Source organism: Metopolophium dirhodum, chromosome 1, assembly GCF_019925205.1.
Source record: "Metopolophium dirhodum isolate CAU chromosome 1, ASM1992520v1, whole genome shotgun sequence".
NCBI lineage: Eukaryota > Metazoa > Arthropoda > Insecta > Hemiptera > Aphididae > Metopolophium > Metopolophium dirhodum.
This window is the reverse complement of record NC_083560.1, coordinates 37,296,084-37,306,200: the sequence shown is the minus strand read 5'-3', so window position 1 is coordinate 37,306,200 and position 10,117 is coordinate 37,296,084. Positions and strand designations below refer to the sequence as shown.

At 27.4% G+C, this 10,117-nt stretch overlaps 1 protein-coding gene across 2 annotated transcripts; it reads left to right on the top strand.

Annotated features, from left to right (window-relative positions):
• The first annotated feature begins 757 nt into the window (after positions 1 to 757).
• On the top strand, positions 758 to 3,516 carry LOC132937261 (uncharacterized). 2 transcript variants are annotated; one of them, XM_061004093.1, is made up of 3 exons: positions 758 to 877; positions 2,539 to 2,611; positions 2,698 to 3,516. In XM_061004093.1, exon 3 carries the CDS (start codon positions 2,703 to 2,705, stop codon positions 3,432 to 3,434), a length of 732 nt encoding a protein of 243 aa, XP_060860076.1. In that variant the 5' UTR covers positions 758 to 877; positions 2,539 to 2,611; positions 2,698 to 2,702; the 3' UTR covers positions 3,435 to 3,516. The 2 variants fall into 2 exon arrangements, with proteins under 2 accessions (XP_060860076.1, XP_060860077.1); XM_061004094.1 differs by having other exon boundaries at positions 771 to 863.
• Positions 3,517 to 10,117: the final 6,601 nt, after the last annotated feature.

The window sequence follows — 10,117 nt, the reverse complement described above, 5'->3', positions numbered from 1 at the left end:
TGTCTAAAGAAGGAACAGCATTTGGCCAGAGTGTTCTTTTAAGGCCAGTTGCATATTTAAAACACCGTGGCTTAAAATGCTTTGAACGCACACGATGTCAATTTAAAACGGTTTGCAATTTAAGACTTTCCATCCACATACTTCTCTTCAAATCATTTTTTGGAAAGCTATAATAAATATAAATTTGTTTAGTTGAATAATGGGTTATATCATACATAAAATGAGTGCATACCCCACTAATTAAAAAATATTTACAAATGGAAAGATAATGTTGTGTCATTTTTGTCATTGGTTCCACAAACAACACACCGATGAACCATTTTGTACAACCATATAATGAAGATATTTTACAAAACAAATACACAAATCGCACAAGATGTAACCAGTTGTTATGGGTAATATACGGTTTAATAATAATAAAATTAGTCTGTACTCAGTCGATTAACACCATAGGTAATAATTTTATTAATTATGATTTATTCATTATCCATACATAATAAAGAATCTTTATTATCTATAAACACTTGAAATTTGAATTCAAATATTTGCGGGCTAAAATATTAGATTTTCAATAAGACAAGTGATAACACAAGTTGAGATAACAGGCACCTTTATGAGACAGAAGCACGGTTGTATATCTTAAACCATGGGTAGAAGATATCAGCTGCTCTCTAGGAACACGGCACCTATAAATGTTATAAGCATAGGCGTGGCCTATCCATTCTTTATTATCTATGATTCTGACGCTAAATTAGATATAATAACAGTTTTTTTTTATACCAAATACTATAATAGTATCTACATATTATAGTATTTGTTTATACCTAACATTCGTCGTGTCATATATTTATCACGTCAGTCAGGTAATACGTACGCAGTAAGTATAAATACAATCGTATACTATAGGAATGTCAGTATTATAATATCACTCCCATTTATTTTTTTTATTTTGTTTTTAACTGTCTTATATTAATCCCGTGCGCGTTCATGAACAAAGACCGCAAACATCTTATGCCTAATAATTTGTGTGACATATTACCAAAGGTTAATTTTTTTAAACTTTTTAACTCTAGAGGACGTTGCCCCGTATGTGTTGTCTTCGTCTTACACACGGACGACATGGCAAATATCGTTCGCCAGTTTCAATAGTTTTGAAATTAGAGTGAATCGATCTATTATCAAAATTTTAGGTAAAAACATTATCTGTGTTCTCTCATTGGTTTTTTACAATATTTAAATTTTTAAGTGAATTATGAGCATTTTCAAAAATTAATGTCTTACCTATTCATAACAAACTAAACTTATAAATTAAAATATCGTAAAACATCATCAAAAGAACACATAGATAATGTTGTTACTTAAAAATTTGATAATAGGTCAATTCACTCTAATATTAAAACTGAGCACACCCTATTGAAACTTATGAACGAAAATTTGCTATGCCATACTTGTGTAAGACGGAGACAACACATGCGGGCGCGACGTCCTCTTAACTAGTAATTTTTTTTTTGTTTGTAACTTATTAACTTATTCGGTCAAAATGTTTACTCTAGAAACTTAACATTTTATAGTTAATTATTATTGCCGTACACAGACAACAGTCGACAAACCACATTACTTGAATACTGACTACTACAGTTCAAGGTGATCATTTTTGTGCTTCCTGAATATATTTTAGTTTGTTTACTCATGATATTATACATGGCAATGCTACCATGTTGATGAGGGGGTAGAATCCTACCCCATGACCTTTTTTCTATATTATTTATAACATCTTAAATTTAGATACCTATATGTGTAAAACGCTAACCATAAATTATATTTTTATTGATTGAATTCTTAGCGTATGTTACAAATTAAGCTTCATAGTTTTACACCGGTTTCGACCACCAAATGTCCTGCCCGTATACTATAATTTAAATTGCAAACTAATTACAATAAACTAAATATAGTTTTTAATTTCTATGCGGTACTGCAACACTAAGTGAACCAATAATAAAACATATGCTTATGTTAAGCAAACCCCGAAATCTCCACCTAAGTTTAAAAAAATTTGTTTTAATTAAAACAGAGGTGTTCTTCTATTAATGTAAGTTTAAAAAATGTGTACAGCAACGAAAATGTTTCCTATTGATTGGTGGGAAATATTTACAATATGAATATAAAATTTAAGAGCGCTAACAAACAGAAATAGGTAGGCAATGAGATGTATTATACTAGGAATCCTATAAATTTTTTTATGGTTTGCGGCAAACAAAAGAATATATTAGGTATGTAATGTGTACCTTGAATTAAGATTGAGTACCTAACTAAATGATATGTATCACATAATAATTATGTTATCATGTGTAATATGTACTAATCACAATTTAAGATATACTAAAATCGTAATACTATGTAATTGTGCTCAGTGGTGGACTGAACTTTAATTTTAAATGACGCATTTCCATAATTAATTACTAACCACCACCAAATATATTTTCCATGATTGATAGTTTTTATAATTCATTTAATGCTACATTTTTATGTTTTGTTCAGATCCGCTTCAACTTTTTCCAATATTTTGAATTGTACGAGCTTGAAACTATTATATTGTAGACATTTTTACCAGGTAATTTAACACTTGAACTAAAGCATCATATTACTACTAACCATGCTATAATAATTAATAACTAATATTATTGTTTTTCAAATTAGGCACCATGAACATTTTAAAGGATAAAAATGTAATAAGATATATTACATCATTAGATGGATTGAGTCCTGCCCAGCATCTGCTCACAGTTTGTCAGTGCATAAAAAAAAATATACCGGAAGACGCTCACTCTGACATTGCAGTTCCTTTCAGTAGTAACCTGGCTGAGTTAGCTGCTAATCAGGGGCCAAACCACTTAAGACAGATTAAAATGTACATAACAAAAACAACTTATTTCAACACAGATACAATGAAGTTCTTAATCAACAAAATGTTAGAATGCAAAGACATTAAAACAATTGAAGATTATTATTGTGTTCTTGATAAAAACTTCAAACTGCATCCACCGTGTGCTGAATACATGGATAAAGAGTATGAACAACTACTGCTCAGTTTATATAGGAATAATATTGGGGAAATGACTCTATGGGATTATATAGTAGAATGCTTGAATAACATAACTAAAGGATCTCTTTTATACGGGGATGATAAAGCGTTTGAATTGGCATTCAAAATGTGTTTCAGTTTTTGCATAAATATTTTACAAGTTGACTTTGAAGTTTCCAAAAATAAAAATAACAGATCTTTGGTCTCAAAATGTCTAAAGTATAAACTTGAAAGAAGAACAAGAATGAGTGAAATCAGCACACTTTTGGATCATTTATTTAACACTGGGTATAATTTTGAAATGCCTGTTATCCACCTTGCGATACTTGTAAATCAGTTACAATGCAATTAAAATGTAATGTATTCATCTTATGCATTTATTGTTTGCTTACATTTATGTATATAAGGTTTTTTGGTTGTTTAAATAAAATATAATCAGCTTATTGTTATATCAAAAAAACCGTTTGAAATACAATTGAATGTGTAACTATACATAATAAAAAAAAATATATATATTCATAAATACGATTTTAAAAAGGTTCATATTTCTTCTTAAAGCATATTATAATGTATTGAAACTAGTATAGTTTTCTTATACATTACAATTTCTGGCTCCAGAATATGTGACCATACATTTACAGCACTTTTTTCAAAATTATTTTATTTAACATGATTATGATTACCATTAGTATAACAATATACAAATATATAAAATCGGTTACATATAATCAATAATGAGTACACTAATATTATAGTAAAAAATTATTATAACTAGAACGTGATACAATATTATGATTATATGACATCCCTCATCTTGTAAAAATTATATTGATTAAAATATAGTATATATTATTGAAATATACAATTAATATTAGAAGTCAACCTTGTCACGTGTGTACAACTTAGTACTTATATAAATTAACTAATACGACGAAAGTATACGACTCACTCTCTTTACGGATATAACATGACCACAGACTTGTGGAGATATATATACCTTTGATGTATGTAATACTCACTTTCACAGGTGCCGTTGTACAGTGCGTATACGATGTGCGTGTCCTGTCACAGTTAAATAGTCCAGTTGTACCTTATTATATATTATACTTATACATAATCATATTGTCGTGTTATCATTCATTTATACTAATACTAAAGTCATTAGTCCATCAAGCATCACATTCAACATATATTATGGTAATAGAAGATATGAAAGCCTAAAGGTCTTTACAAATAATTTCATTGGTGAAGTAGTAGTAAGTCACACAAACAAAAATCTCGTTAAGGTACTATTTTTATTCATCCATTTTGAAGTAAAAAGATAATTAAGGAAAAATGATTATATTTTTGACAAAAATTGATTTTGTTTTATAAGTGTAACTAAAATAAATACCTAGGTATAGATACATGATTGGTTCCCCGAATGTTCCTATTAGCATTTTCTATACACCATACAATTTTTAAAACAATTTTACTCTTTTTGAGCTAGTTATGGGGATAATACATTTTAATTTTTTCAATTAGTATTGTTTTTAAAATTTATGTCAATAAAAAGTTCTTTGCTATGTCAAAGATTTGAAAATGTAATACAGGGATCCTATTATAGTTTCTATAATATCTGTTTACAAATATAAGAGATACATTGCCACCATTTTTCATAAGCATTTAAAGTTTACGTTTCGACAAAATTCATTAACAATTTCCAAATTATCTTGTAGTTAAAAATGTATTAAATGTTCAATTATATATTTAGCTTATGCTTATAGTAACGATTGATAAAAATTGATCATAGTAATATTAATTATCAAATTGAATTTAATATGTAAATTATTAGTTTACAGGTCGTCAAACACGTTCCCATTTACAACGAGAAAAGACAAACTTCTTTGAAAAATGAATAGGTATGCAATCACCAAATAGCTTCAGTGGCTGTTATTACAATTCTTCAATTATGAACAATGGTCATAATTTAAGAAGAATTTTAAATTAGGTATATTCTGATATATAGGTTAGCTACTAAATAAGAAATTATTACTATGTAAGAGTGCTAAAAAATAAAATTGGAAATAATGTGACTGTGTACGGTGTACTTAAACGTATTGGTGCTCAAATGTGGTATTATTTTAAAAATATGATATACCTAAACGTTGATTCATTTTAGGTGTCTGCAAAAATGTGTACCTAAACGTGTTACTTGTGTTCACAATCATTCTCCCAATTTCAATGTAAAAATATATTTTTGAACGTGTTTCAGCGTTTATTTTTACAAATAATCAGTAGGAAAAATTTCCTCATATGTGCTTTTTTTAATTGGTTTCACATAGACAATATTAATGTTATAATGTTTATTCTTATTTTATTGCGTTTATCAAGTACTAGAACGGTTGCCTCTCCCCCTCATTCCAAAATCTTATTTCATAGTTTTAAAGTTTTAATACAAAAACATTGTTGACACATTTACTAATTTTGTTAATAAAATCTAATATGACCAAGCCACCTGGAAAATTCCCATTTCCTGACCGGCCACTCCGTCCCTGCCAGAATGTCCTTACCATTTTTATGAAAATAAAAATAATGAGGATACAAGTGAGTTTACATTGAGTATTTTTAATTTTGAATTACAAATCTTAAGTAGAATATTATGTTTATGCTATTAGGTATCTAAATTAATATTCATGTAATATGTAATAATAATATAATATTCTAATAAAATTTTTAACATTCAAAAAATTGTATATATTCGTATGTTAATTAAGTGATATTCATTATGATTCACATAGTAATATAGTATATTATTTATTCAATACTTTGGTTGTCATTCAGATTCAAATTGGTTGAAGAATGTACACATGTGTACATTTAATAAATAACATCCATCATATTTTTAATTTATTATTCATATTTCATAAATAGGTAAAGAGTGAACGAACTTTTGTTTTGAAGTTAATCACAGACAAATGACACTTTAAGACTACTTATATGAGTTGTAGTTGTTAATAGGTTATAATGAATAGTCAATCTGTTAATGTGAAGGGATCCAATCTAATTTCTTAATTTTGAGTTTGTACGAAGTGATTAATTTGTTCATGCTCTTCAATAAGTATCCTCAATAGCAAACAACATTCCCAAGTCAATCAATTCATTTAAAATTGCAAAGAAATAATTTTGAAGGCTTCTTCGAGAGTAAAAATTTTTAAAGAGCTATCACCTATATTAATTATGAATTTATTGTATAAAACGAACATTTTTAAAAATATTAAGTCATTGTAAAGTTATTTTTGATATTTTTGAGGTCATTTTTTTAGTCATTTTTGATGTTAATAAGTCATTTCAACATTTTTTCGTTTGCATTTTTAAAGATTTTTAGGTCATTTTTTTTTATTCCTGTTAAATACTTTCGCGATTTATTCATTTCTGCGTAATAATTGTTTGTGTGTAATTTTTCTGGTGTAAATGTGTAATGTTTTAGATTATAGAATCGTACGACGAACGTGGTGACTGCCCGTCGAAAAAACAGAAGCCTACTGACGGGGACCATTTGGTAATTTGTAACTATGTACCGATGGAACGAACAAAAGTATTCGTTACTGATTTATAATCCAAGACCGTGATTACAGGAGTTTCGCTTATCACTAGTCGGTTGTCTACTGTTTTCGTAGTTTTCGTGACAGAATAATATTTTTTTTTACTGTATGTGTTTGTCTACCTAAAATAATAAATACGTGCTTTTCAAAAATTTATTTTAAATAATACAAATAATATCTCATCGAATTTGTGACTATAAAATCAAAAAGTTATGTTTTTATAGGTTTCATTCATGTACTTTGTGCCAAATAGCGTCAGTACGCATTCAACGTGTTAACTACCACGAGAAAAAGTACACCTCAAAACACAATCATCGGTCTATAGGAGACCTAGATCCAGGTATCGTATACATTCCAAGCCTGAGTGATCGAGACTACCCACGTCCATTGATCGGGTTCATTTTTCTAAGTTCCAACTGCATATATCATGCAATAGATCTAATAACACCAATGTCAATCGTGAAAGAGTTATTTATCATGGGTGAGTAATGAGTATCGATTGTTTCAAGAAATTTACTTGCTCAAACTGTTGTGAAAAAAAAAAACGCACATTGATTTTTGAATCATATTATTGACATGGTTCATTATCCTGGTGCGGGATACTGTAAATTATTTTGTACCCGGTTTAGCCTAATAATTTCTACTTTGTGTTTATTTTCCTAATCTAACATTAACAATTTATTGTATTCATTGATATTTGTTTTAATATAGAATTCCCAAAAATGAATACATGGGAAGAGAATGGCTTAAAGTTTTAGTAATTGATCGTTGTCATGAATGGCAACGTATATGTAGTGATAACTATTTAGAAGAAAACTATAAGCCAGGAAAAAAGCGATTTTTATTTTCAAATGCTATTCCCCAATCTTATGGATCAAACTGAGAAAAATGTGGATTAAATAATAATCCTGCTAAAATAGTAAAATGTGGTATAAGAGTTTATAGACTCATTTTGAACTCTATTGTTTCAGGAATACTGAAAAATACTAAAGAACAGATTAAAACCAGGCGCTGTTCCATCATTATTTTTTAGATAACGGTAAGAAAAAAATGTATTATTTGTTATTTTATTTTATATTAACTTTTTAATTATTAATTAGCTTTGTATTATTATAGTTTAGGTAAATTCAAGGTTTTATTTTGCTATATAATATAATAACTTTGTAGTTTTTCTTTTAAAAAGTATAAATGAACAATATTATAAACTTCTCACAATTTAATATAAGAAAGAAAGTTTTATTAATAAATTAGAATAAAGCAAACCCATGCAGTAAAAACACTAGTTCATAACAAGAATTCCCTATTCTTAGTATTAGTATATATATATTTTTTAATTAATTCCAAATTAATTTTCAACAATCTATCTGTAATGATCGCGGAAAATATGAAACTTACTTATTTTTGTTGGATAAACATACTTAATATAGTAATTTTTCCTCTTAAATCAGTTAATCCAAAACAATGACTTGGGAATGTCCTTTAAAATATGATGTTATAATTCTGTTATACAGTAAAATTTAAAATTTAAATTCTTTTTTTCAATCATTAGCACCTAATGCTTTGCTGACAGTGTCAATTAATGAGGTGCCTGTATTGAGTGCATGCGAAGATTAATTGATAAGTCCAATAGATAATGAAGCTGCTGAACAGTTGTCAGAAGACAAAAAAACAATGTAAATAGTACTATATAAAAAATTCTTACTAAAATACATTTTAACTTGTAATTTAAATCCAACATTAAAATCAAATACTGAAAAAATTAATAACCTTTCAGATAATACAGATAATACTTCAATGACAATTGATGATTCATCTAATAGCTTGTTGTCCATTACTTTGGAACCAATTGAAAAAAGAACTTCACAATGTTTTGGAATACTGAAGATTTTACAATGGATGAACACGGGTTTATTTTACAAGAAATAAAAATAATGTTCTAGGTACTATGTAAAAAATTCCTAGAACATTATTTTGTATTTCTTTAAAATGCCTATTACAACAACGAAAGAGTCAAACGATCTTTTATAAAAAATTCATAGTATTGAAAAATGTTGTGGTAGGGGTAGATTTGTCTTTGAACAATGTATATGGTATTTTGAAAATAGTTTAGAAGATAATAATATGTGTTCTGGCCGTCAAATGTTGGTAAAAGATCGAGATTTGCAAATAATGAAAGCAAAAATTGAAGCTAAAAACAAAACTATTAAAAGTTTTAAAAACAAAATGAGTCTACTGGAGGATCTTAAGTCCTAATATAAGACACTCGTTCTTTGAAAACTATTTATATAAAATTTAAGTTGTCAAAAAACGACATATTTAAAAAAAATATATACATATATTATTTACTTTTTTTACACTATAATTTTTTGAATTGTTTACTTTTTTAATGATATACATTTTTAGTTCCATATTCTAAAGTAAAATGTTTTTTGGAGTACTTAGATATATTACAATCAAATTTTGCACGAATAGTTTATGATTTATAATTAGAGCGTGTTTTTGTATGCACTTGCATAGTTATTCTGGAAACAGTTTTCCCAAGGAATTATTTTTTTTCTCGTATATTAAAACTACTGACAAAACACAAATTATTCTTTAGGTAGGTATTTAAGTAAATTATTTTTAGGATACATTTTTGATGTTAAGAGGATGCCACACAGACATTTGTTCTCTCCGTCTTACAAGAGTGTAAGTGGAAAATTTACACTTAGCAGATAAAGTTTAGCTCTGGTCATTTAAAAATTATAGTGAATCGACCTATTATAAAACTTGAGGTTAAGAACATTATCTGTGTTCGTGTTTTTTTTTACGATTTTACAGTATTTAAGTGAGTTATGATCATTTATAATTTACGTTATATTATGTATGCATAACTTGTTAAAAAATAGAACTATCGTAAACTATGATAAGTACACTATCTGTGTTCGTATGTTGGTTACACAAATAATGTCCTTACCATCAAGTTTCGTAATAGGTCGATTCACTCTAATTTTTGAACTAACAGAGCTAAACGTTATGTGCTGTGCGTAATTTTGCTATGTTATGCAATTGTAGGACAAAGACAACAAATGTCCGTGTGCCGTCCTCTTAATTGATTCCTATTTTTCTTATAGATTAAAACTACCTACAAAATACAGATTTTTTTTAAAGAAAAGTATTAATTTTATTAATTATTTTTCAGAAAAAAATGAATTTTTAAGTGCATATTTGAATATTTTATTGTAATATTAATATATTTATGAATTTTTAAAAATTTTTAGCACCTTTATAGTAGGTTATTAATGCTTACAAATCTGCGCTCCAGTTATAAGTATTTAAAACTTCAACGAATGAATGTGGAAATACTCCAAATAATATTATGCTTATGTAATTCAAAATTTATATTTTAATTCAAAAGGTTAAAAAACCTAAAATGGCCTATGTTATAAAACTTATGATAAAAATATTGTTC

Bases quoted from the DNA above. Each gene is read 5' to 3' on its own strand.
- LOC132937261 (XM_061004093.1), top strand. From the start codon at position 2,703: ATGAACATTTTAAAGGATAAAAATGTAATAAGATATATTACATCATTA.